Source organism: Anarrhichthys ocellatus, unplaced genomic scaffold (assembly GCF_004355925.1).
Source record: "Anarrhichthys ocellatus isolate YVR2014 unplaced genomic scaffold, GSC_Weel_1.0 scaffold42, whole genome shotgun sequence".
Lineage (NCBI taxonomy): Eukaryota > Metazoa > Chordata > Actinopteri > Perciformes > Anarhichadidae > Anarrhichthys > Anarrhichthys ocellatus.
In genome coordinates, this window is record NW_022280072.1 from 2247596 (window position 1) to 2275572 (window position 27977).

Below are 27977 nucleotides of genomic sequence, written 5' to 3' on the forward strand. Positions count from 1 at the left end.
TGTGTGTGTGTGTGTGTGTGTGTGTGTGTGTGTGTGTGTGTGTGTGTAATAGACAGACACAGAGGCAGACTCACTGGGTGGCCTGTATGTCCTATTCTCTGAGGTGCCACCGTGAGGCTGCAGTAGCCTCTGGGGGTTCCAGGGGGCGCTCTGAGCAAAGATCGACGAGTCCTCCTCGATGTAGTGGACATGAGGGAGCTTCACCGCCTGCCAGGAACACAATCCCATTGCATTGTGGGTCGACAATAGGAATGTCATGAAAACTGATACTTTGGTACCAAGGATGCCAAAATTCTTACTTCGCTCACATCTTAAAATTCAAAAGAAGAGCTAGTTAATGTTAGTTAATGAAGGTTCCATTGAGTTACATTATGATAAGAGCAAAGGTAAATTATAAAGTTATGCAAAATAAAGAGATGCAAAACAACATAAACAGACAAAGGTGTCACAAAGTTTGTCTTTCTCATATGTAGGTAAGATATTCTTCCGAAGGTGTGAACATTGTTGAATACTTAAAAAGCCAACTTTGCATTTTAATGGCGGGCAAAACACAAAGAAATGCACCGACGCTGATATAAGTTGATTGGGTTATTTGTCTGGTACTTGGTGTCATGGCATTGATCACCTACTAGAAGTTACCCCACCCACCCCCCATGTTGGGCTCTACTGCAGCAGCATGCAGACTGATGAAGCGGTTACCAGGTGAAGGACGTCGCTGCTCATCTTCACCAGGAAGCCGTGCAGAGCTCCAGAGTAGGTCTGCAGCACCTCCAGCGGGGAGCCTCTCCTGGCCGCTTTGGCTCTCAGCCTCCTGATGGTCCTCTGCACGTGAGAGTCTCGCGACCCCTGACGCAGTAGGACCAGGTACTGACCAGGCATGCACCACGCTGTCTGCAGCCGAGGACATAAGAGTACAGGTGCTCTGTCCCAATGCACGTATACGGGAGAACTTAGTTTATAATGTATGTTATTGCATATATAAAATAATTCCTGCATAATAATGAGAAGATGGAGACTTCAAACTTGTCAGGTACACAACCTCAGGTAGTGTGGAGAAGATGCCCCCCTTACCTTTTTGCACTTGAAGAACTCAGCAGCGGGCTCGGCTCCGGTCTCAGCTCGAGTCCCGTCCTCGCGGATCAGATCCAGAACCATCTCGTCGTCCTCCGGGTAGTCCTGCGCGCTCGTGGCCAAAGATGCGCACAAACAGAGCGCCCAGCCAGCCCAGGCTGCTGAGGTGCGACGCATTCTTCAAACAAACAGGATAACTGTGAGGCCGAATCACACAAATCCACTGAGAGGAGTTTTTTTTCTTTTCTTTATTCCACACAGAGTTCTCCAGATGTTTTGGTGTCTCCCACTGCCCGCGCGCCCTGATAGTCAGATAACGCCTCCAACCATCTATTCTGATTTGGGAAATGAAAGAAGAAAAAAATCGAACAATTGATTCCTATAATTAAGGCGGGGACTGCTGACGTCTCCGGGGCTCACGCCACCGCTTTAGTATCGAATGATTGTCCTCCGTTAGAAACACCTCTGTGGAGGAGTCATGTTTCACGCGCGCCTCTGAAGCAGCCTGTAGTGCGTTCATGTCAAAGCCCTTTCTGTCGGTTCAAGTGTGATTGTGGATGCAGTTTTAACGTGTGCACTCAAGTATTATGAGTAGTGCATGCCGGTACAAATATGAACTCATGTTGAGAGAGGCTCAGAGCTCATATTTGTCTTTTTATTATTATTATTTCTAAGATACTTTTATTGTATTTTACTTTAGTCACTTCTGTTTCTGTTTGTGCTGAGATGCAAAAACTCCTAAATCTCTATCAAAGCTTCTTTGTTTCTGTTTCAGTTCAACTCACTTCAAACAATCACATGTATGTTTACTACTTAATATTTCTGTGAAATCAGTTGCACAATGTGTTCTTTATGGTTCTTTGCCAAGTCCGAGAAAATAACCCTGATGATGTCATGTGCACATACCGCGCAGTGCAAGAACATTACTTCCGATGGAGAGAGTTTCTGTTCTTTTTTACTTTTTGTACTTTCCGCAGCTGCCCTCACAAAGTGCGCACTGTTGCATGCAGTCTGCAGACAAACTACGTGCTTTGAACTTTCACCCTTTTGCTCATGTATCTGATACATACGTGATATCTGTCAATGAGGCTGTCATCTGTCTGTGTTCTCTGATGGATTGTGGGTAAAAATAGCCAGAAAAGTATGCTGGCTTGCGTACTGAAAATAAGACCGAATGCAGAAGAGCGTCCTGGTATTTTTTGGCAAACTGCATTTTAAAAGTTGTGTATTAGGAACTTCTAAACCCTTTACCTGGTATACTCAATAGTGTGTTAGTATGGGTATTTGAACGCATGGTTTTCTGCAGCTAAATCAACTAAATTGAACTTTGACCGTAAATATGTGACCACTACGGTGCACATCTGGCATTCCAGCATTCAGGAGGCAGAAGTTGTATGACTCTGACAGTTCACTGTTAATTTACGGACACATTATCACGTTTTTATGATAAATGTGTTTGCAAACACCTCTCATTTTACTGCATTAGGGTCTGACAGTCTGCCCCTCTCAGTCCTGGTTCTGGTTCTCCCATGCCTCCCTTCCTTCCAGCGGGTCCAGCAATACGTCCTGGGTCTCCAGCAGCGTGGTGTCGGTGTTTTCTCCCAGAGAGGAGAAGCTCTGCTCCTGGAGGAGGAGGAGGAGGCGCTGCTGCTGCAGGGAGCTGAGCTCTCCTCCTCCCTCCGGAGCTCCGACTGCAGGTCCAAGGCTGCAGGTGAAGCCGGATCTGGGTCTGTCCACGGTGGACTGGTCTCTGCTGGAGTCTGAGCTGAAGGAGTTTCTGGTGAACCTTCATGATTTCATCTGATTTCACTTGAATCCAACTGTCGCAAATAGTTCACTGATTAAATCACTATAAACAAAAGTTCTTAAAAATCTACAATTGAGTAAAAATGTTGCTTGTTTACAGGATAATGAACCTTTGTTTCTTAATAATGCATTTAATACTTGACCTCTTTCTGTACAGGGCTTGTATAAAGTCCATGAATGTGAGCTATGACTTCACAGTTATTACTATTCCTCCTCGGCGTTGTGGAGTTTGGTTTTGCCGTTAACGGTCGCTCTCTTGTTGCTTCTGTCTGCGCACCCTCTGGTGTTTAGGAGAATAGTGCACAGAGCAGAAGCGCCTTTGTGTGTTTGCTCATATAGCTCGCTCATCATCGGTGGAGTCTCACGCCACGGTGCCGGACACAAGTATAAATAAAGTTTGGTTCCCCAGAGAACCCCTATAATCTCATGATGAGGCCAAAAATGTGCCTTAATGGAATTAATGTAGGTCACTGCAGTGTCACTTACTGTCCCCCAGGAGCCCTAAACACACACACACACACACACACACACAGTGTCTCTATATTTCATTCAGTAAATAGTGCCATCCTCTGGAATATAAATGCAATACACATTCAACTTTATTAACAAATACAAAGTGATACAAAATGCACTTTTATTCGCTGTAAAAAAACAAAATTTAAAAAATGCACCAGAGGATCTCTTCTCTGTCCCGAGTGTGGTGGAGTGTTTGGATTGGACCAATGAGGACTCTGATGCTGGACCGTGTCCCTCTTTCAGACCAGGTGCAATGTAGGACAGCTGTGGCTCATCAGGGCTTCAGGAGGAAGTCTGCTGTTACTCGACTTTTGGCCACAGAGGCTCGGCAGAGCCTCAGCACGCCTAAAATTAAATCAAAAGAGGGGGGAGTAGGGGAGAGACAGAAATAGAAGGTCGGTTCTCACGATTTGTCCTCATTTTCTTACTTTTTTTAATCCGAGGGAAGGTTTTGCTGAGCATGCATGTCGGTTATCACAAACACTCACATGGAGGAGCTGAGCGGTTCAAACCTCCTTTTTCCACCCGCTGGCCACGATACTAACCGAGACTCAAGCGGCTTAATCACAGGAACGTCACTCTGGTCCGTATGTGTCCAACTAAGCTTCTCCTTTTTCAGTCACAAACCTTCAGGCCTCCATGTCTCCCTTTTCTCTTCTATTCCACATTTACTCTCCTGTTCCTCCCTCCGCTCCTCTGCTGCCAGAGCTACTCGATAATAAGATAAGATATATATTATAAGATAATAAAATCAGCATCTACAGTGTATTGGTGCAGATCTTTGGTCCCTTCAGACACATTACACAGCTGCTGTCGCCATGTTCGCCCACTCGATGATGGCTGTTAGCATCCTGAGATCCACAGACGGAACCACAGGGAATCATTAAGGCCTGAACGAACACCCACTTGTTTGTGGGGCCATTAGGACAGAGGTTGTGTGTGTGTGTGTGTGAGAGTGTGTGTGAGGCAGTACCTTGCTCCAGTAAACACCACATCCTCTCGACTTTTCTCCTGAATCTCAGGAGCCAAAATGACCTGAAAAACACACACTTTCCATTTCCAAATCAATTTCGGTTGGGCAGCAAATCACAGGTTATTTCACTGTGTCTTTCTCCCCAACACACACACACACACACACACACACAGAGTCTGTGTCTACCTTGGGATAGCACTGGCAGAGGCTCCACACAGTCCCGATACACACCATGGTGACGCCCAGAGCGCACATTGCGGCATAGACGTGCGGTTGCTCCTGAGTCATGATGAAGAGGCCGACTGCCGCCACACACATCCCCGCCGCTATCAGCCCGTATCGATACGGTTTCCCTTCGACCATCGGTGCCACTGCTGCCGACTAATGAAGCTCTTATTCGTGTAAACCTTTAAAGAAAGAATCAAGCGCCTGTTGCAAAGCGAAGGGAAGGATTGGTGGTGTTCTTATGTCGGAAGCTTGAAGGTGAGGGTGGAGAAAGCACAGTGAGGGTTCCACTCTGCTGGTTATTACAGCCTGCAGACAGCCTGGTCAGGTGTAAGATTGCAGGTGTGTGTGTGCGTGTGTGTGTGTGTGTGTGTGTGTGTGTGTGTACCCGATAGGTCACCTTGCCTCAAGCTGCTGGCAAAAAAAGGAGACTCGCAACTGAGCTGTTTGAGCCGAGTGAGTGTTTATGCTTGCTTGGTTTGAACATGATTTTAAATAAGTCTGCATTTCTCTTCTCCGCGTTCTAACTATTTAAAAAGCCATCGTTTCTCAGTGCGCCACCGACCACAGAGAGCTCGGCAGCTGTTCATCAACAAGTTTATAGTGACATCACAACAACAGAACAGTGGACATGGATACAAAGCCGTGGTGTTAACATTATGCCATCACTGGTTAAGGCACTTTGCATTGCAGCAAGCTGTCGATGAGCAAAGTTAAGACAGAAAAGAGTGCAGACCATAGACCGTGTATAAAGATGGACGACATGACTCTGTGGATGTATGAAGAAGGAAAATAACATTAGTGCATTTTACAACTTTTAGGACTTAATTATTTAAATAAGTTCTATTTATGGGTTTTGGAAAGTTCATGGGAAAAACTCTTTTTGGGCATCATGTGACGGACCCTAAATTGTAGACAGCTGCCTAAAAGTGAAGCCAGAACATCTTGATCGCCCCCTGGTGGCTGGCTGCAGTTTAAGTCATAAACGATTGGTTCAGACGGGGCATTGATACCGCGGCTCCACCGCCTACCGCGTCACTACTGCACAGACTCAAAAGCGCAAGATGGCAGCTCCTTCATGGGGATATTTTGGAGACGCGTGGTCCATCTGGTCTATGTTACAGATACAAAGAGCAGCTGTGAAGCTGTGAGGAAAGTTCTTATTGCGCTTGATGAACAGTGCTCTGCAGCCACAGTAGTAGGTCACATAACTCCAAGCAGGCCAATAAAATATCCACATTCGCAGCCAAACCGCTGACACAAATCCATTAATGTGATTGTAAAAGTTACATAATGCTGGTTCTCAAGAAAGGCCCTTAGTGTAGCGAGCGGAGCGGTTGTAGTGATCATTTCAATTCCTTTCCCAATCAATCACAACACACACGTTTATCAGACACAGAGGCCACACTGGGGCTCAGCCTGTACAAATACCAAGTTTTTAACCAGCCGCAGTGTCTCGGTGCTTCTTGGCTTGTGTTGGAGTTCAGAGCAGCTGTCTTTAAGGCACAGAGGAGCACCGACTGCTCGATCAAGGTTCCCGCTGAGAAAAAACAAAAAAGGCACTAACACAAAGTCCGCCAGAGCGAGAGGTTAAAGCTGCTCGCTGTGCTCCTGGCTCTTCATCACGGTGTCGTAGGATGGGGGCGGCTCCATGGTCCAGGGCGGGGGGGTGGATGGGAGCGAGGGTTCAGGCTCCGGTGCTCCGGTGACAGAGTCCTCTGACATCTCTCGACGAATTCGGTCCAACCTCCTGAAGAGAGAGAAAGAGAGAGAGAGATGACAAGTGTACTAAACCGCTTTTCAGTGCTTACACTTCAACTCCTTTCAGTGTTTTCATTGACACTATAAATTCTATTAGTGCTTACACTCCAACTGGCTTCACACTTCTTTAATTGTGTCCTATATTTCACCAGCTGACACTTCAGATCTTTCACCACTTGCACTTCAGCTGACAGTCGACTTCAATGATTTCTTTCCATCCACCACTTCAACGTATCCTCATACGATGGTTCGTATGATATTTTACGGAAAGTTATTTTATTTTTCATGTGTTTTCCTTTGAATGTCCAGCAACACGAGCGGTCACTTTACCTGCACAAGCACAGTGTTAAGGTAAAAGAACTACTGTGGTTCAATAATATTCCATTGGTGGTCGATACTGTTATGGTGCGTTTGCCCATATAGCTGGCTATATGAAGCGCTGGCTTCATCCCAACTTCCTTTCAGTGATCACACTTAAACATTCACTTCAAGTATTTTCAGCAGAAACACTTCAACTGATTGTCAACTTCTTTCAATCACACTTCATCTTAAAGCTCAACTCCTTTTAGGGCTTTCACTTGAACCGATTATATAACATCTAACACTTCAACTGCTTTCAGTACTTCGACTGTAATTTAAAATTCAAGCGCTGTCGGTTCTTACATTTCCTGTAATTTCTTTTATCCTTCCACAATGTAAGAACACCCTCTTCGTACTCCTTCAGCTATTCTGAACACATTTATCCCGGCATTCCACCAAATGCATTCTGCTGTTTGCATATTATTCCCCTGTGAGGATTTTATTTCATCATCCTCTAATGAGAAACATTTGTCAGATAGTTTTAGGGTTAGAAATACAGATCAGTCTGCGTTTTGTTCCGCGTCTGCCGGTAGAGGAACTCCTCGTGACGGATGCTGCTCCTGGCGTCTCTGTTTCTCGGTGCTGGACAAAGAGCAGACACGTCTTGTGTAATCCTGCAGCCGATCGTAGATTACCTCACACACACGCAAGAGTGCTGTTTTCTCCATGAACTACTTCTCCAATCAATCCATAATAATCCATGCTTTCCAATTCTTGGTGTCACAAGTCCAGTGTTTTTAAGATCCTAATTTGGTTCCTGCTCTTTTCCAAACTGTGCGATGTAACCGAGGTGTTGAGATTCGTTCAACAACAACAACAACCCGACCGTTTGTCAGCTCGGCGCCCTGGACGCTGTGCTCTGGTATTTGTCTTTATGGTCGTTTATTTATCTTGAACAACAGAAGGGGGAAGCCTGGAACGTTCTTTGCTTCCAATGTTTAGGACAGCAGGGTTTGTTTATCGCTAGAAAAAAGTTATTTTTGCCCCCCCCAAGGATGACATGTGAGAGGCCTATCTTTGGTGATCCCTTCATCCTTCATCAGGTCAAAACTCTGTGCAGCATTTTGGTTTTTGACAAAATACCTGCAAGACTAATATGATGAAAAATAAATAACAACTAGTAAGTTGCACTCAGCAGTAGAGTGCAGATCTCCAATAGGTGTGTCCGCAATGACCACTGCTGTAATGTGGGATTTAATGAATACAACCAGTGCTGCAAAGCGTCATCAAACAGACTTCATTCAAGCTGACAAACAAGTGGTGGTGTAACGTTACACAAGCAATCGGCTTGAAGTCGTCGTACAATACAATCAGGCTAAAACACGAGGTGAACTCACCAAGCTAAGCAGCGGCTGAGTGGTGGCGAAGTACAGCAGTGTGTGTATAGTGTGTTCAGCTATTAGCCCAACACACCGAACAGTAAAAGCCAGTTGCAGAGCAGCGGCCCAGAGGTACTCAGCAGCATGTGTGCTGGTAGTCCTGTTAGCTGGTAGCGGCAGCGACCTGTCAATCACTGTGTAGCCCCGCCCTAAAGCATACCCTGCTTTATGGTCTGTTTGATAACCCTGTATTGAAGACTTCATTTTCTCATAGACTTCTATACAACCAGAGGAGTCGCCCCCTGATGGACACTAGAGAGAATGCAGGTTTAAGACACTTCCGCATTATCTTCACTGGTCCAAACACTGGGGGGATGGTCTACCCCCCCTGTCTTCTGTCACACTTTTATGACATGCCTACCTTTGTATAGCCAGGGCCTGCTGCGGGCTGAAGCGGGTTCCCGTGCGGGGGTGCAGCAGGGAGTGTCCGGGCACTGCCACCTGGAGGTTCTTCATCGCCATGCAGATTCCACTGACCAGCAGGGCCACGCCCCCCATGCCCAGGAACATCCCGAGTGCAAACAGCGGGGCCGACTGTTGGGCCAGGCCCACGCCCAGGGCCACCACCCCCCCAGCGGTCATCAGCACGATGCCCAGGCAGAGCAGCATGCCCCGGGGGAACGGCATCTCCGGAGCACCCCTGCTGCCTTCTCTGAATGAATTCACGTCTTGCAGCTACAGCTGCGCCTCAGCAGCAGCAGCCAGTCTGCAGGAGAGGAGAGGGATCAGATACACAGCATCCGTGTGTGTGTGTGTGTGTGTGTGTGTATGATATGATCAGAAGCAAAATGAAGCTGACACCAGAGGGAATAACACGGATATGCAACACGTAAATCATCCCAGTGCGTCTGTGCCAATAAGCATCGCTCCTCTCTCTCTGTACCTGATAGGAAGTCGCGGTTTGGAGCTCGACTCAGCCGCTGCGTGGGCTGAAAGCTTCACCATCTCTTTTCTCCTCTTCATCAACTTTCCCTCCGCTCATATTGCCCCGTGTGGCTTCTCCCCTGAAGAAGAAACTCAGAAAGCAGCTCCGGTGCTGCGCCCTCCCCGCCGCCGCCTCCGCCGCGCCTCTCTCTCTCTCTCTCTCGCTGCTCCTCTGCCGCGTCTTTGCGTTTTTCTCCCCGCAGCAGAAGAAGCATATCCGGCTTTGGAGTGATTACGACACCGAAAATCTGTAGTAGAGGAGTTGGTGTCGCATGCGGGCCGCGCGCTGTTTGTTTTTCATCCAGCAGCAGTGTGAGGAAGTGTTTTTATTTTTTGTTATAAGAGGAAGGGTTTCCAGTGACGAGGAATGGAGGGCAGGGCGGGCTGAACACTGTCACATTGCTTCTGTCTGGGCCAAGCTGTGTGCACAAGGGGAGAATAATAGTCCCCTCAGTTTGTTGTTTTAAGACGAGGTGGAGCTCTGCTGGGGGGGGGGGGATCTTCACCGGCCTACATTTAGAGTGTTATTGATTATGAATGAGCTGGAGAGGTTCGGTCACAAATCACGAGCCTTCACATGGACAGCTGATCTCTTTGTTTCTCACAGTAGATGCTCCAAATATTGGAAATGTGGATTTAATCATCCTTTTTATTTTATTTGAGGGCTCGGCATATTATATCAACATCATGAAACGGGACTAGATGTCGTCTTTGGATTTTTGATGTAAAGTAAAGTGATCTTTGAACTGACTGTTATTTGCCTTTATCTACTTAGTCATTACATCACATTACTGATGATTATCTATCCCAAAAAATCTTTTTTGCAAAATCACCAAGGCTCAACCCACAATATCGATGCCATCTTGATATTAAGCAATTTGGAAAAACACATTATATTTGATATTTGATATTTTATCTTGTTTCCTGAAGCTCTCAGTCGCCCTTTAACATCTTAAATCTGTAAATGTACCCTTAAATGTCCCTTTAACAGTAATATTCCTATCTTATGATAATGAAAGGAATGAAATAAAAATAAATAAAGATCTCCCACTTTGGCATTAAAAACACCAGAAAAAAAGACTTCAGTAAAAACCATAAAATACCATAATAATGCTTGTTTCTTTATTTAATAACTCAAATATATTTCATGAGCCTCTGTTTTCATCTTCCAGTATCGTGTTCTGTGTAAATCTCTTACGAAATACAATATACTTGCAAAACTGTAATTCTGTACACAGCAGGGATGTGTGTGGTTTCTGCCTTTCAACCCTGATTGTGGGATTCTCTCTCACTGTCCTCAATATCAGAATAAACAGACCTGAACCACTTGATCAGGTTCATTTAGACCACAAAATATACTTACTGTTGCCAAACAAAAGCCCAGGTTATTTTCCACGGCAATGGTCAATGAGTCTGATATTCACTGATTTATTAAATAAAGTTGAATACACACACATTAAAAAAAGATGGTGCAGGATTTTCCAAGAGGAAAGCCCATCAGTCATGGAAGCATGCATATTCAAACAGTTCCAAACAACATCCTGTAATTCATATCAGCTTTCCTGTTGCAGCAGAGAGAGAGAGTGAGTGTGTGTGTGTGTGTGTGTGTGTGTGTGTGTGTGTGTGTGTGTGTGTGTGTGTGAGAGAGAGAGAAGCCATTCGTCCTTGTGCTGTCAAAGATAACAATATTTGTGGTCATCCTTTCAGTGCAGCATCTTATTTCAGAGGTGATGAAGGCTGCTGGACTCGTTCTTCACACAAATAATTCAGTATAACAGTCGTGTGAAGGCTGACATTTTACACTTACCCTTCATGCATCCTGTGAAAAATAAATAAAACACGGTCTAATGCGAGGCAGAAGAAGACCGGTATTTAAAAAAAACAATAGTTAAAGGAACATTCTTGTGTTTTTGCATATTTTACATCATTAAACAATGATGGTGCATACTTTGATTTGTGTGCATTTTTATTAATAACTATTAATTTCATTAAGGTATGAAAATCAGCTTGCAGATACTACATGCTTGCATGAACTAAGCCAACCATCGCAGCGATCATCACATCCCCGTTATTCCTTTAATTACTTGTGATTAACAAAGATTCCTACATTACACTCATTTGATGCATGTTTTTGTTTTTGTGAGCCTGGTCCAATCCTGTCCTCGTGGGAATTCTCTAATATGCAATATTTCAACATTTGAGTGATGGCTGCCAAACAGCATATTTTTCTCTCACAGCTTCCATGGTTGACTCTTGAGATTCCCACCAGCACTCGAATGTCTCATCATGAAGGAGTTTTATATAAATGAATGATTTTACTCTGATGAATTAACTTCCCCGAACCAGTCCAGCGCCTCTGCAAGTTGATTTGCACTTTCAATTGAAATGTGTCGATATCAACAGAAGTCTGGAAAGAAAATGAAAATAATGTACCTTAAGTATGTAAGAATAAAGTACGCAAAACCACCGATGTGATCCTTTAAAATGGCCGTGTTGCCAGTGAGCTGCTGTGGAAAAGCTCACATGGTCAGATGAGGCGTCGTTCCCCTGCTGACTACATGTGTGGCACGCAAACTAAAATAAAAATGTCTACGGATCTGAGCGCTGGTATCCCAAAGTGAATTATCATCGTATCCATCCTGCAATGACGCATGTGAATCCTGATGGGGAAAAAACAAAGGATCACTGCATTGTTTCATAGACGAGGAAACACAAAAGAAAGTTGTCCTCTGCAGTCACCAGGGGGAATCCCACTAAAGAGGATTATCCGGATGTGTTGATCTGAAACTGCAGCCTGGATTCCCTGTGTGCAACGCAAGTGATACCTTAAAACGGATAGTTCAGATTTTTCTGAAGTACTTATCCGTGTGTTACCTACAGTAGATGGAGTTTGGGGGAACAGACTGGAGTACCAGTGACTTTAGTGTTTTTGTTGTTGTTGCAACCAGTTAGTGAAAGTGACCATATTTGGACTGAAGAGGAGCTATGGAGAGACCCGGTTTATGGCTCTGGTAGCAACAGAGACCTGTCAATCACTGTGTAGCCCCGCCCTAAAGCATCCCCTGCTTTATGGTCTGTTTGACTCTAAATGGACCATAATTTACTAAATGAACATCATGCTGTATTGAAGAAGACTTGAAACTAGAGATTGAGACCATAAACTCATGTTTACAATGTTTACTGAGGTAATAAATCAAGAGAGAAGTAGAGTCATTTTTTCATAGACTTCTATACAACCAGAGGAGTCGCCCCCTGGTGGAGACTAGAGATAATGCAAGGTTAAGGCACATCAGCATCGGCCTAACTTTTTCGCTGAAAATATTCTGAATATAACGTACACGTAAATTGATAATGATTTTTTTAAGTGTCCAAAATACGTCCACAGCAGTGCGCTGCTTTTCTCTTGTGCTGCTACTCTTGTCTGTTTCTCCAAACTCCGTCTACTGTCGGTAATACACCGACTATGAAGAAGTCACAAAACCTTCCCTTTAAACTAACCTGTTCCAGGTGAAAGTCTGCAGTTACCAAGGTTAGGATCAGCAACTTAATATAAAGCTTATTGCATCAGTATCCTTTGCAAAGCACTTTTGTAACTGCACCAGAAAAATAAGCATGTATTATTATTATTTTCTTTATTTTAATTCCAATTAAATACAATTAATAAAGACGATGTGGGACCAGGGTTCCACCATACATTTTGTCAGCTACCAAGTAGCATAAGCTAATTGATCGACTGCCTGTAAAGAGATATATTACACTTTTTAGAAAAAGCACACTGTCTTGCCAAGCAAATAAGATACTTCAAAGATGTCTAGCGTAATTCAATCTAATAAGTGATTCAAAGTTAAGGGTTAACCACGGGTAAGATTATAAAAGAAGGACACCAAAACAGGCTTTGTCCCTTGTTTTATGTCCACATGGCTGATCCAACATTCTTTTTATTCTTTTGTGTAAAGAATATGCATCACAGCTGTTTGTTTAAATGAATCTTCTTTGGTATGAATGGATGTGTGCTCGATGTGTTTGGTCTGTGTTAGCTTAGCATAAAGGCTGGAAGTCACTGTGACTTGCAAAAGAAATAAATTGTCCAGTCCATAAACTCCCACTAAAACCACGACTTATCATTTGTTTTACACTTTCATTTTGGGTGCTTTATTTTGTTCTGCTATGGCTGAAATCGGTGTGTTGTACCTTTCATTTTCGCCATACATTTAGATATGCGGTTACACCTGCATTGTGATTACAGGAAACTTGGGGAAAGCATGCTAGGACCCACTGGCCATCAGAAAGAAGCATGCTTCAAGTGTTTGATCGAGTTTGTTGCTGTCAGAGGACAGCTATTGCAGAGTCTGAGTAAAAGCCCCCCCCGTCTAATGACTATTTATCTTCCGGTCTGATGCACAGAGATCTGGGGGCGTCCGTATCGTCCAGCGTCACACCTCAAAGCTGATCTCTCTTGACCGTCCAAACAGGGGCTCCGTCGCCAGGTGTGTGTCCGAGTATGCGCGCCGCAGGTGTGTCGAGCTGCACGTGGTCTTGATGGCGACCTCGTAGGGAGGCGGGGGTTCCTGCCACAGAGGAGGGTGAGGTGACGGGCTGAAACCACCAGGGTCCATGGGAGGGTAGTCGAATTCCTCACCACGAGCACCGTGCCTGTGGCGCTCCATCGTCCTGCACCCGAGAACACAGCGGCAGAGAAAACAAATGATGTATAAACAATCTCGTGGAAACACAAGTACGGTATAGTTGTTGGCGGTTGTAGAGATCAGATGATAGCAGATGGAGTCGAGTTCTGTCCGTAGTTGTGTTTCCTGACAAATATGGGATGGTAGTGTTGGGTTTCACTGAGGTATAATGGACCTATTGGCTGTGCCAGAAGATAAAAAGCTTTTGAATTACAGTCTGCAGAATCTTTGGATTACAGCAGCACTAGTTCCTGAATCCTACTTAGTTAAAGGATAAGTTTGACATCTGGGAAATACATGCATTCATTTTCTTGCTGAGAGTTAGACGAAAAGATCGATACCACTCTTGTTTACGCACGAGACAACGGGCCTCTGAGCACAGACAGGGAGCAAAACAGACTTTATCGTTTAGCCTGTTGTTGTTGTTGTTGTTGTTGTTGTTGTTTTGTGTCTCTTTATGGTTGCTTTGAGTCTCTGTATTTGTTTTTGTCTCTTTGTGGTTGTTTAGAGTCTCTTTGTAGTTGGTTGTGTCTTTTTGTGGTTGTTTTGTGTCTCGTTGTAGTCACTGAGTCTCTTTGTAGTAGCCTTGTGTCTCTTTTTGGTTGTTTTGTGTCTCTTAGTTGTTGTGTGTCTCTTTGTGGTAGTTTTGAGTCTTTTTTGTGTTGTTTTGTGTCACGTTGTAGTCATTTTGAAACTTTTTGTTGTTGCTTTGTGTCTTGTAGTTATTTTGAGTCTCTTTGTAGTTGTTGTGTGTGTCTTTGTGGTAGTTTTGTATCTCGTCGTATTCATTTTGAACCTCTTTGTATTTGCTTTGTGTCTCTTTCAGGTAATTGTTTGTCTCTTTGTGGTCATTTAGAGTCTCTTTGTGGTTGTTTTGCCCCTTTTCATAGTCACTGTAAGACTCTTTGGTCTCTTTGTGTCTTTTTGCAGCTGTTTTACATCTCTTTGGAGTTGTTTTGGTCTATTTTGTCTCTTTGCAGTATTTTTATGTTCCGTTGTGTTTATTTTGAGTCTCCATCTAGTTGGTGTGCGCCTCTTTGAGTGATATTTTCTAGGGGAAGACTAGGGGGGCCTCTGACTTTTTGGGCCCCATGGCCTGTTGGCGAGCTCAATTCTCCAGCCATGATTTTGCGGAACAGTATAAAGCTACCTACTGCAGCCTCTTAGCTTAGCATAAAGACTGGAAATTGGGTGAATCAGCTAGCCTTGCTCTGTCCAAAGGTAACCAGCGGAGGAAGTTACTCGTCCCAGACAAGAAATAGACTGTTTTGGTAATAGCATACTAACATACTTTTCATTTGAGGTAAAATGAAGTATGTTGTGCGTTCCGACTGCATAATATATGGATTTTGTGTACGTGAAACGTAAACTATAAATGAATGAATATTGTCTTAGGTATTTTTTTTCATATAACATCACACAATGATGATTGCTGTGCAATATGTATGTTAAGGTTGTCAAATGGCAAGTCTCTATTTGATCATGTGATGATACGATACCATAGTTTGTGTGTGTGTGTGTGTGTGTGTGTGTGTGTGTGTGTGTGTCATAACGAGTAACTACCACAGGCCTACTCTGGGGCCCGTCGTGACTACTTTACGTCACTGTTTTGCCTACAGACATGAAAGTGATATTACTTTTTTTCACCTAACGTTCGCCAAGAAAGCAAATAAGTGTATTTCCTAAAATGTCAATCGATTTCTTTAACTTTCTTTTTTGTCTTGATCATATTTAGATGCTGTGTATCTCGCCTGTTGTGGGCGCTGTTGAATTGGATACTTCCAAGAAAGGGCTGTGTCATCAAGGGCTGACCACGTCCATATTTGACCAGAATTAATAAGAATTAAAATTAAAGTAGACTTTTCTCTTGAAACGGTGCAGTTGTTGGCGTCTTTGTGCAAACCTCTTATGAACAGGTGCATCTCTAAAGGACCCTGAATGATAATAATAATGTAGTGGACAGTAACAGTGTGTAGGGCCTTTATCAAAACTGATAATTGGGTTAAATAAACTGGTTTTCTATACAAATACAGGGCAGAAAAATCCATGTAATACACTTTATTAAATATGAAGTCTTATTTTCTGGCTTCGAGATAAAATTGTCCATACTTACAAATAATTGAACTGTGCAAAACAGTAATACATCTTGTTTTTCAACCCACCTCGGCAGAAACACCGACTGGGATTCTGGGAAGCGGCTCCCCGGGGGTGTGAAGAGGGCATGGCCGCCGAAGTTGGGGTAGTCGTACGGATAATGTGGACACTCTGGGTCGAACTCCCGGTGGTTGTAGTTGGCGGCACTTTTGCTGTTCATTGCCCAGAACAGCCCCAGGATGAGCATGACCACCCCGAGCACCACGCAGCAGAGGGAGAACGCCTGCAGGCGGCTCTGGGACGAGGCCAGGAAGGCTGTGGAGCCCCCGGTCACGATGAGGAAGGCTCCGATGAAGATTGTTCCGTGGTGCAGGGAAGGCATCCTCCTGCAGGACATCGACTGTTTTCCTGAGGTTAACTTTCAAGGCTGTGACCGGCTGGATGGTGATGCTGACACTGACCATCAACAAAAATATTTACTCCACAGTTACAGAAGTCCTGAGGTAAAAAAAGAAATATAATCTCCTTAAATCTTACTTATTTGTTCCCATAATTTCCATCTCCCAGACAACAGCTGATCATAAAGTGTTAATCCTCACTCTGTAGATCTCCAGCTCGTGGGTAAAAGTGTTAAAATTAGTAGTTTTGTCGGTGAAAAAAATAAAAAAGAAAGCGGTGAAGGCTTTGATGTGCATCAGGACTGGCTGTGTTTATCATCAGGGCAGATGGACAAGAGGACGGCAGAGCCCATTAAGAAATCTTTACTGGCGCCCCACCCTCCCTCTGTCTAATGTGTCTGAGGGGTGTGTGCGTGTGTGTGTGTGTGTGTGTGTGTGTGTGTGTGTGTGTTTGTGCGTGTGTGTGTGTGTTAGACAGAAATTCTCTAAACATAAATGGATATATTGGACAAGAGATAGAGTGGAATTTAGGCCTACATTCTTGCTGTTGTTGCCTCGTTGTGTCAGGTTACAACATTCAAATAGAAAAAGAGTTGAATGTTTGGCAGTTGAGTTTATTTGCAAGCCAATGACAGAACATCTGCTTTGATATGACTGATTGAGACGTTCAAAGTTTTAACCAACAGCAGTGTATCTAATATTGCAATTAATATTAATTTGACACAGTAGACAAAACTAAATAAATAAATCACAGCAAGTATTTCGACAGAGTAGGCCTAGTGCTATTTTAGTTCCAGAGGAGGAATCGGTAAGTGTGCAGTTATATGTTACGGATACACACAGAGACAGTTGAGAGACACCTGAGTCTAAAGGTTAATTGTTGTGTTTTCCAGTATCTTTGATTAATAACTGAATCTGGGATTTTACATCTATCTGCAAAGCGGATCAATATATAAAGAGGCTCAGTTGTTTGTCTTAGCCGTCACAAGCTGGTACAGTTGAATATAATTCACATAACCTATTTAACAGCAGAGAGGCTCCACAGTGTGGTGTTGGATGGGTGTAAAACAGAGACAGCAACCGTCATTTATATTCTTTTGGATTTGTGTGAGACTCAACCACTGCTGGGGATTCATTAGAGACACAACCAAGAAGATAAAAAGGGTCGGTATCGGGACAGGAGATCAGTGTTTTCTGCTGGATACAAGCCACAAAGTTTGATTTATTAAAATGGTCACAAGAGCTGGAATTAAATGTAGTGCTGTGATGACAAGCCATCTTCATCTTCCATGTATAGCTCAAGGAAATATTCACATACCCTTTTTGAGGAACATTGACTTTACGTAATATTTGGCAAATACTGCAAATTCTTCAGCATTATATCACCACTGGTGCAACAGCTGAGATTGGGCGTACTTGTGTATTGAGGGAGATATTAGACGTTTTTTTCTTCTTTTGAAAATGGTAGTGAGGATGGATGAACCCAGGAGGGCCTCCATGGGGGGGGGGGGACAGATTGTTTTTTTTACTTTGTGGAAAACAGCATCTATGCAATATGTACAAGTTCCTATTGTTGACCAAACGGGCCGATGAACGACCTACAGAATGTATTAAAGACACTGTTGGATGTTTCAACGTGTCTTTGAAGGCAATGAATCAGGACTATAGCTACAGTAAGAGGTCATGTCCTGTTTAATGAAGTTAAATCTGAAGAGAGTTTAAATCCTACAATTAAAAGAAAACAGTGACATTTTATAAGTAAATTCCTTCTTTTTTTAAATTCAATACCCGATAACAATTTGAATGTGTCAGTGCTGGTGATGGTTGTGACCGGAGACATTATAAAAAGTTTACGATTTGACCAAATAAAACTAAAAAGGAAAATTATTTAGCAATAAATGTAATAAGCAAATGAATAAAACCAAAATAAACATGGCTGAGAGTCCACAGCCGAGCTCTTTTGCCCATGCTAGTGGCTCCTGTTTAAACGGCTTCACAAATCGCCTTTCTGTTCATAAAAACAATCCAGATTTAGATCTGATGATTGTGATGAACGAACATTCAGAGGATCATCAAAATGATTCACCCAGAGGGAAACATTCACGTTTGAACCAAAGTTCACGGCAAATCCATCCAATAGATTTTGGGATATTTCAGTGATGGTCAACAGTGACGGCCAGACGGACATATTGCCATCCATAGAGCCACACTGCTGGTATAACAGCTACAAATAATATAATACACAGTGTAATGGAACAGTTAACTAAATTAATAAAATGAACGATATAAAAGTATTTTAAAAATAAAGTCACTTTATTTTAGTTTTTGGGTGGATGGGGGCAAAGCACAGCTATTTCTTTGCACTATTTTTATTTTTATACTTTACAACTAGAACAGTTGACGTGTCGTTTCATTAAAATTTTATTTTTTATTGTTGGTCATTGGTGTTTTTTTAATATATACTTTTATGCCTATAATATTTATATATAGGCTAGACATATACACCTATTTTTCTCATACTTTTTATATATTTCATGCAATACTTATATACAGTATACAACTATTTTTTCACATACCTGTGCCTACATAACAGTCCCGTCTATTCTTTACCGTTATTTGTCCGGCTTTGTTGTCCTTGCTCTTTGCTGTTATGTCTATTTATGTGTATGTAGATTGGGAACAATGCAAAAAAAATCCTTGTTTGTGCATACATACTAATACCAAATAAAGTTGGTTGTGATTCTGAACTCATGACCTCAGTACAGTATTTCGAAAACTCTGGTCCTGATATATACTAAATTTAGAGCTGATATAATATATTAAATGTATATGAATGATCCTAATACTATGTATGGTAGTAGGGAATAATGATGGTGTTTAATCAGGTATATATATGTCTGTATTCACACACTGAATAGAGGGAACTCAGGTTGGCTGATATGGTCATAGTGTTGTAACAGAGCCATGAGGGACAGCGTGCATGGTGTGACAGCCTCTCTGCTTCCTGATTGGTTAAACATCAGAGGGACTACCGCTCTAGAATTCCCAACAGTCACCTGTTTGACCAATGAGCGTGAAGCGTGTGAGGCTCGGTCCCGCCTTGTTAGCAGCTTCAACCAATCAGCGCAGAGCAGAGGAGAAAGGCCAACCGGCCACCGAGAAAACATTCACCTATCGCGGTGAAGAGGTGATCAGGAGTCTCCGGGTTTTTGGGGGGGTTGAGATAATCGATATCCCGGTAGTTTAACTTAAAACAGTCTGTCCGATACTTTTAGTTTGGAGACCGAACACAAACCATGGAGCCGCTGTTGTGTTTAGCCGGCGTGGTCGTCGCGTTCCTGCTGTGGATCAAAGTCAAAGGTGTAGATTACGTGATCGTGCACCAGAGGTGGATATTCGTGTGTCTGTTCCTGCTGCCGCTCTCTGTGGTGTTCGATGTGTATTACTATGTGCGCGCGTGGCTCATTTTCAAGATGTGCAGTGCGCCCAAGCTGCACGACCAGCGCGTGCGAGACATCCAGCGACAGGTGAGCCACAACAACCACCATCATCATCATCATCATCATCATCTGTGTGACAGTGACTCTCACAGGTGTGTGTGTGTGACAGTGAATCTCACAGGTGTGTGCGTGTGCGTGTGGGGCCTACATGATACTTATACGATGTATAGAATGAGGACTTACCTGTTTTGCAAGGAATCCTGGGTAGTAAAAAACTCACAGTGACCACCTGTGTTTCGAATGGGACCAGAGTGATGTTTGTGTGAAATACATGGAGTCAAAGCAACTTTATTAGCAGTGCATTGTGATGTGAGAGTGCGCTGCTTTATCTCTCTTATGTTATAAATTAATAAAGTGTTTCATATCTACTCACTTATTAACCTGCTTGTGATGCAACTGGAGGACGTTTCACTTTGCCTGCACACAGTATATAACGTTTTGAACCAGCTTGTGATTGATTATCAAAACTTACATTTTCTTTAAATTCACCACCAATAAAGAGCCCCAAAGTTGTGACAATAAAGAGTTAGAGCCATGTCTGTCATAGCATTATTACATTGTATGTGGTAATTAAAATGTATGTTTTATGTGTAACTTTCAATGAGAGGGCTGATTAAAAGCACATCCATTTATTTTGGATTTGGATCAGTTGGGCCTGCAAGTTCATGATCGTTGTAATTCACCTACCGAGGTAGAGGCAGACGTGGTCGTATTTAATTGTTTAAAAGGGGCTTAAAAAAAGTGATCCATGAACTGAATTAGTTCAGAAACGGGGCAAATATCATGAGCTTATATAGCACTTTAAAGTGCTAAAGTCTCTGTGCTGTCGTACAGTTAAGATCTATGTGGAGGTTGTGTGAATGTAGGCAATCTGTTCACATTCTGACAGAATGCTGACTATGTAAAGAGGGAGAGAGCCCTGGGAGCAGACGAGACAGACACCTAATACCTTCATTCCTAGAAGGATTTGGTCAGGAGAGAAGAATCTGATGTGAAGTAGATGTAAATCAAACTGATCCACAGCCCCAAGAGAGCGTTAGTCAATCATGTGTACAGGAATAATGACAGACTCATATGGGCTCTCCACAGTTGGGTGAATGAATTGTGAAGATCAGCGTTCACAAAATACACTTTGAGGAGTTTAAATGAGCTGCCAAGGCCTTTGAAGAAGGTCCTCAGTGACTTACGGGTCACTCAAAAGACGATAATGTGTTCTTGTCTTTATCCCACATTTCAGGTGAGCGAGTGGAGGAAGGAGGGCAGTAAGACCCACATGTGTACGGGTCGACCCGGCTGGCTCACCGTGTCTCTCAGAGTGGGGAAGTACAAGAAAACCCACAAGAACATCATGATCAACATGATGGACATTCTGGAGGTGGACACAAAGAGGCAGGTAGGAGGAGTCAGTCAATCCCATCAGCCTCGGCTCTAGTGCTCATTAGCTTACTTTAGTATGCTAGCACACAAAACTAAGCTGGTGGACAAAGTAAACAGTACACCCTCTAAACATCTGCATGTTAGCATTCTCATTGCGAGCATATTAGCATGCTAACACGCTAAATTAAGATGGCGAACATAGTAAAGATTACACCTGCTAAAGATCGTCATCTTAGCATTGTCTCTGCGAGCGTATTAGCATGCTAGCACACTACACTAAGATGGTAAACATTACATCCTCTAAACATCTGCATGTTAGCATTGTCATTGTGAGCATATTAGCATCCTAGCACACTACACTAAGATGGTAAACATTACATCCTCTGAACATCTGCATGTTAGCATTGTCATTGTGAGCATATTAGCATCCTAGCACACTACACTAAGATGGTAAACATTACATCCTTTAAACATCTGCATGTTAGCATTGTCATTCTGAGCATGTTAGCATGCTAACACACTACACTAAGATGGTGAACATAGTAAACATTACACCCTCTAAACATCTGCACGTTAGCATTGTCATTGTGAGCGTGTTAGCATACAACCCGGTACGAAACACACAGGCATCGTAGCTTTAGCTTTAGCGGGAGATGTCACTTGCGCGACTTTCGGGTGTGTCGTCTTTCTGTTAACATAATTTCACAGGGGCGGAACTCCACCTCTCAATTGACTCCAATGGGAAGTTGAACACAGATTATGACCAATACATTCGCTCCATAGTTGCCAAAGTAAATATTGGATCCATTTTTCAGAAGCCACATATCTTCAGAACATTCTGACACTGAAATGACGTTTTTCAAACACACAAATCACGTCTTGTAATGCTAAAAATGGCTGACAAGCCAACAGACAGACTTTTAGAACCCCTTCATTTGAAGGACACTGCTTGATACTTTTACCGTTTCACTAGTCTTTTCTACTAAATGTATTTGGCTAACCTACGGGGTCTGTTTCAACCTGTGCGCTCATCCAGCTGCCTCTGTTTCTAGCCACCTTGAACTTCTGTTAATCAGCAGGGACGTCGTGTTCCCACATGTCGGCATTTAATCTGCTGTTATTCTTGACCAATAGCAATGATGGCACTAAGACAGAAATCAGTAATGTTAAAATGTATCTGGCTGTATTTTGTATCGTCAGCCTGATTGCAAATCCTTGTTTTTTTTTTTTTAGGTGGTGAGAGTGGAGCCGCTGGCCAACATGGGTCAGGTGACCGCTCTCCTCACCTCTATTGGCTGGACACTGCCGGTGCTGCCCGAGCTGGATGACCTCACTGTGGGTAAGTCGCCCTGCAACAGTGCATTATTTCATGTGTGACCATCACAGAGTGGCATCATCTGTGGCTCTCTGGCTTCTAGAAATAGAGACGTGCTGATGATCTCCACGGCTCATTGTTCTGTGAGGCATCTCCTCCATCAATCCCTGCATCCTGTTTAGAGCACCAGCGACTTCTCTAATTGAGTTAGAGGATTGATGTTGTAGCTCAGGAGATGAAACCGGGAGGAAATGGCTGCAGCAGTGGAAGCACCCCTGGATCGGGTTTCATAATGGATTCCCTGATGCCATAAACTGCGCATCAGCAATCCTAATGTTTTTCCATCAGGCAGCGGTGCATTCATTTATCCTGATGTCCAAGCAGGCACACACACACACACATACTCAACAACCAGCAGGCAAACGCTGCTTTGTGTGTGTGTGTGTGTGTGTGTGTTTGTTTGCCCACCTGGAAAGATATTGAATTTATCCTCTCCCCTCTCTCAGGTGGTTTGGTGATGGGTACAGGCATTGAGTCATCCTCTCACATTTACGGGCTGTTTCAGCACATCTGCGTCGCATTTGAACTGGTTCTAGCTGACGGCAGCTTGGTGCGCTGCACTGAGGTGAGTATTGAGTGTGTGACGTGTGTGTGACGTGTGACATGTGTGTGTGTGTGTTCAGGAGCCCTGTGGCATGAAGTAGTGGGTTACTGAGCATGCCGTCTTCAGAAGGACTTCCGGTATTACAAAGTTCAGTGGCCCTCCTCCCTACTTTCTCAACTCAACCCTGATTTCAAGCTCAAAATGTTAATGAGGCAATACATTTACAAAGCTCAAATCACTATTAAATTGGCAAAATCAATGAAAAATAAACGTAACAAATGGTGCTTCCTGTTTACGGAACCATTCCAGCTGTTTTCTATTTTTGAACCAAGAGCTACTAAATGTCATTACCACTGTCACTGAATGAGTGAGCAGGCTTCCGCTCTGTTCGATTTTATCTTCACCTGTAAGAAGCAAAGTCTGGGTCGCTCTAAACACGTGTCCATCTATATGATACTTTAAGTTATGTTGTAACGCATAATAAAGTGAAGCGGGTGAAGGCTCTGGAGAGAGATAATGTTAGATAGATGGATGGATAGATAGATAGATAGATGGATAGATACTTTATTCATCCCGCAAGGGAAAATTAGTTTGTTAGAGCCTTAAAAGGGAAAATAATCCACATCTACTGTTTCTCAGAGCTGACATGCAATGTGAGGTTTGCTATAATGGTTTAGTTGTCAAAGCCAACATGGTGCCGAACGTTAGAAACCCAGAAGGCCGAGACCACATTCATATACGTTTCATAGAGGAGTGTACAGTCTTGTTCTTGTTCAAATACACAATATCATGTTTTCTGTCTCTTAGGAGGAGAACTCGGACCTGTTCCACGCCGTCCCGTGGTCCTGTGGAACCCTGGGGTTCCTGGTTGCAGCTGAGATTAAAATCGTCCCCGCTAAAGCCTGGGTGAAGCTGCGCTACGAGCCGGTCAGAGGGCTGGAGAACATCTGCGAGCGCTTCACCGAAGCGTCGGAGAACAAGCAGAACACGTTCGTAGAGGGACTCCAGTACGCTCGGGACGCCGCCGTCATCATGACGGGAACAATGACGGACCACGCCGAGCCGGATAAGGTAAGGTTTGACTTGTTTTATCACATTGGAGTAAAATACAACAGAATAAATCTTTATTGACCACTAGGCTGTAAATGTGTCTTCGACTCACCAAACACAAGACACAAAAACACGGGAAATAGGCTGAAAAATGACCAACGTTCCGCGTTAACCTCCCCTCGTCCTCTCTGACGACAGATCAATAGAATCGGCCTTCACTTCAAGCCCTGGTTCTTCAAACACGTGGAGGGATACCTGAGAGACGACCAGGCTGGAGTTGAATACATCCCTCTGAGACACTACTATCACAGACACACACGTAGCATCTTCTGGGAGATTCAGGTACTCACAAAACCACACACACACACACACGGAGGCTGTGCTTTACCCCTACATTAAGGTACTGCACATTTCTGCCAGATATTAGCTCGTCATCAACTTCTTGCTCACTTCTCTCTATTACACTCTAATGCTCTTTCTCTGTCACACACACACATTTCGTACTCACACACACACACGCACACACCATTAGCCATTAGTGAGAAGGGCTTGGCATCCATTGTTTTCTGTAACAGTAAGTGGTGTGATGAATTATGCATAGTATTGGTTTGGCAGATACCTACAGGAGCCATCTCTGGGTCTCTGGGTGCTCTCTGAGTTTTGTTCTGTAGACGGTGCAGAGATGAAAGGCGGACCGGTGCTTTGGTTACATTCACACTTTGTGATTGTTGTGGTGTTGGACAAGGAGACGTGAGAGTGTTTGATGCTGTTTGGAAGGTTGAGGCTGCCCCCTGCTGGAGAGGATTGTGTCAGCGTCTCATCTACACGACACATTCTGTCCTCATGCAGAAATGCAACATTATATGAAGAAAACCAATTTATGATTCATGTTATTAACACTAACACTTATTACAATCTCATTTCTGTCTGTATTAGACGACCGTGATGTGATTTACAGACGCACAACTTCATCCTGATTTAAAACATCTGGATTCTTCTCATCACGCTGCACGTTCTGTAACAAATGCGGCCTCACACGCTCACTGATGCTTCATGTGAATCTTTAGGATGGTCTGCTCTGCATCAGAGAATGCACATGTGGCTGTTATTATTATTATTATTATTATGATTATTATTATTAAGACATTGTTGGGTAAACTACCTACTTACACCACCAGCCTGTTATCCTTTCATAGCAGCAGCTGAGCATTAGATGTACAAATTCTTTTAAATGTCCTCAGGGCACGCTCGCAGCTTCAAACTGCGTCCTCCTTTATGCACTGGTTATGGGATGTCCTGTGAAATGTGAAACTGCTCATGCTGCCGTGTTGACCAGGAACCTTCCTGGCTTCATGAAGGATAAATCAAATACAAATATGAAGGCAAAGAAAGGCCATAATGATTTTAATTTGATCAGCAACTGAATATCCAATTGTTACATTCATTCATGATTGAATATTTAAAGCTGGAATTTAAATATCACAGTTTATTGTATTGAAATATTTCACTCAGATTTCCCGCTTTTGAGTTTCCAGAAGGTCGTTTCAGGTTGTGCAATTTAAAATATTTTTATTTGTGTTCCCAAATTGAGATTCATGAAAATCTTATTTAAGTTCTTTAAATTAATTTAGTCGAATTCTGATTTAAAAATTCAAGCCAAGTAAAATACATTTTGGTGAAATTCAAACACTCGCATGATCAATCGAGTCTGAACTCTTTGTTTTATCAGTTCATATTCTGTCATTTGATCCAAAATCATAGTAATCAGCACAATTTAAGTTTTCTATTTTATTTAGATTTTCATTGACATTATTTACTGTTGTTATGACATTGCATCACTTGAAACCATCTCTTGGAAATGTTAAAGAGGAGAATTCCAACCACATGCATTCAGATGTTAGATGTGTTTCAAAGTAAAAATATTTGTATTATATTAAAATTGTATTTAATATAGTTGTATGTAAATATATGTAATATAATTTCATGTATTTAAATGTTAACATCAAGTTGTGATTCATATTCATAGTTTGTTATTTAATTGCTTCCACACACATTTATCTCAACAGATCTGCAGATGATGATAATTGTCGACATCATTTAAACTTAAAAAGATGAAGAATAAAAAAGTTAAATTAAAAAACAGTCCATCACAGATTTCCAGAAGCCAACATGACGTCTTCTGATGTCTGACTCGCAACCCAAAACGCAACAATATTTAATTTTCAGTTGTAAGACAGCAGATTTGAGAAATAACAAACGATGACTTATTACAATTGTTTCTGCTGATAGATTGGTTGTTACAGCACAATGCATCATGGAACGCCTCGTTACCATCGTCTTTTAACCCCGTTTGTGAACGTGTGTGTGTGTGTGTGTGTGTGTGTGTGTGTGTGTGTGTGTGCGTGTGCGCGTGTGTGTGTGTGTCCTTTCTCCAGGATATTATTCCCTTCGGCAACAACCCAATATTTCGCTGGGTTTTTGGATGGATGGTTCCTCCTAAGATCTCCCTGTTGAAGCTCACGCAGGGAGAGACCATCAGACGACTGTACGAGCAGCACCACGTGGTCCAGGACATGCTGGTTCCCATGAAGAACCTGCAGGCTGCCATCACGCGCTTCCACCAGGACATCGACGTGAGACTCGGATCTGAATGCAGCCGTTTAATGTACGCCGTCTGCGGTCCTGTTTGAACTCCTGTGCGTCGTGTGTGGTTCCAGGTCTACCCTCTGTGGCTGTGTCCCTTCCTGTTGCCCCCCGGCAGAGGGATGGTCCACCCCAAAGGTGCGGAGGAGGAGCTGTACGTGGATATTGGAGCTTATGGAGAGCCCAAAGTCAAACACTTTGAAGCTAAAGCATCAACGCGTCAGCTGGAGAAGTTTGTGAGAGACCTGCACGGGTAAGTCGCAAATAATACGTGAAATTAAACATTTATTAGGTGATATCTGTGTAATTGTTCATTTTTAACAGTGGACCTGTGGTTCGTTTTGTTCCTAAATTATGTATATACAAAATATCTAACTGAGATTATTTTGACTGATATTGCGATTTCATTTGCAATATTAGAGGAATAGTCATTTTTACATAATAATTTTTCTTTCTATTGAGAAACATTAAAATGATGATGGTGGGATTTTTCTGGTGTGATGTTTCATTATGTCTGTAAAAATATGAATGTATCTCTGCAGCGCCACAATAGTTCATTTAAAATGGTACTTTGACACAAATATTGTGCTTCCTGAGATTTGGAAATTGTGGTCAACCATAATGCAGTTTTGGTAAAATTTAGACTTTAGACATTTAGACATGATTCTGTATTTTTTTAAGAACAGCTTTTTTTATGAAATCAAAATATTTTTTTACTTTTGGACTTTACAGCGCTGTGGAGTTGCATTGTTCCGGACCTTTGCATGAGGAAATTCTCTCTAACTGGACCTCGTTAAATACCTCTGCACCAAAGCATACTAAACATAATGACATCAACGTTCTTGTACTTAGGTTCCAGATGCTGTATGCAGATGTGTACATGGACCGAGAGGAGTTCTGGGAGATGTTTGACGGACAGCTGTATCACAGGCTGAGAGAGGAGCTCGGCTGTAAGGACGCCTTCCCGGAGGTTTACGACAAAATCTGTAAATCCGCCCGACACTGACCCCGACCGCTGGTACCCCGACCCCGGCCCTGTGTCACCGAGGGAATGTGTCGGCAGCATGGGATGTTTCAACTAAGACAAACTGTTTTACTCAAAGACACTACACTAAAGGGTTATTTTTGGCTTCAAGCCGTGTCTTCAGAGTAGGGCTGCACGATTATGGCCAAAATCATAATCATGATTATTTTTGATCAATATTGAGATCACGATTATTTATCACAATTATTCATTCATTTTAGGGACACATTTTATTGCACTTTCACGTTTAACAGAACACTGCTTCCACTTCC

At 43.0% G+C, this 27977-nt stretch overlaps 3 protein-coding genes across 3 annotated transcripts in view; 1 reads left to right on the top strand and 2 right to left on the bottom strand.

The window, feature by feature from the left end:
* Window positions 1-1377, bottom strand: part of pcsk9 (proprotein convertase subtilisin/kexin type 9) — a 7049-nt gene extending 5672 nt beyond the window's left edge. The window contains exons 1-3 of the mRNA XM_031868270.1: window positions 1072-1377; window positions 700-891; window positions 75-207 (exon numbers count right to left, since the gene is read on the bottom strand). Of these exons, the coding sequence (XP_031724130.1) occupies window positions 75-207; window positions 700-891; window positions 1072-1248 (502 nt within the window). The 5' untranslated portion in view covers window positions 1249-1377. The remainder of the gene's footprint in view (window positions 1-74; window positions 208-699; window positions 892-1071) is intronic.
* A 2045-nt stretch (window positions 1378-3422) lies between these two features.
* On the bottom strand, window positions 3423-4736 carry bsnd (barttin CLCNK type accessory subunit beta). Its single transcript, XM_031868408.1, has 3 exons — window positions 4553-4736; window positions 4367-4428; window positions 3423-3738 (listed from the first exon to the last, which is right to left on the bottom strand). Exons 1-3 carry the CDS (start codon window positions 4727-4729, stop codon window positions 3633-3635), a joined length of 345 nt encoding a protein of 114 aa, XP_031724268.1. The 5' UTR covers window positions 4730-4736; the 3' UTR covers window positions 3423-3632.
* A 14609-nt stretch (window positions 4737-19345) lies between these two features.
* dhcr24 (24-dehydrocholesterol reductase) lies at window positions 19346-27903 on the top strand. The gene is made up of 9 exons (XM_031868227.1): window positions 19346-19719; window positions 20930-21085; window positions 22303-22408; window positions 22891-23009; window positions 23796-24059; window positions 24237-24380; window positions 26474-26671; window positions 26756-26934; window positions 27534-27903. The coding sequence occupies exons 1-9, from the start codon at window positions 19489-19491 to the stop codon at window positions 27685-27687; spliced, it is 1551 nt and encodes a 516-aa protein (XP_031724087.1). The 5' UTR covers window positions 19346-19488; the 3' UTR covers window positions 27688-27903.
* The last annotated feature ends 74 nt before the right edge of the window (window positions 27904-27977 follow it).

Excerpts from the sequence above, each read along its gene's own strand:
- bsnd (XM_031868408.1), bottom strand. The coding sequence starts at position 4,729 with ATGGTCGAAGGGAAACCGTATCGATACGGGCTGATAGCGGCGGGGATG. Across the intron at positions 4,429-4,552 it reads TCTGCCAGTGCTATCCCAAG|GTCATTTTGGCTCCTGAGAT; the intron begins GTAGACACAGAC and ends TGTGTTTTTCAG. Across the intron at positions 3,739-4,366 it reads GTGGTGTTTACTGGAGCAAG|GCGTGCTGAGGCTCTGCCGA; the intron begins GTACTGCCTCAC and ends ATTTAATTTTAG.
- dhcr24 (XM_031868227.1), top strand. The coding sequence starts at position 19,489 with ATGGAGCCGCTGTTGTGTTTAGCCGGCGTGGTCGTCGCGTTCCTGCTG. Across the intron at positions 21,086-22,302 it reads AGGTGGACACAAAGAGGCAG|GTGGTGAGAGTGGAGCCGCT; the intron begins GTAGGAGGAGTC and ends TTTTTTTTTTAG. Across the intron at positions 26,935-27,533 it reads TTTGTGAGAGACCTGCACGG|GTTCCAGATGCTGTATGCAG; the intron begins GTAAGTCGCAAA and ends TCTTGTACTTAG.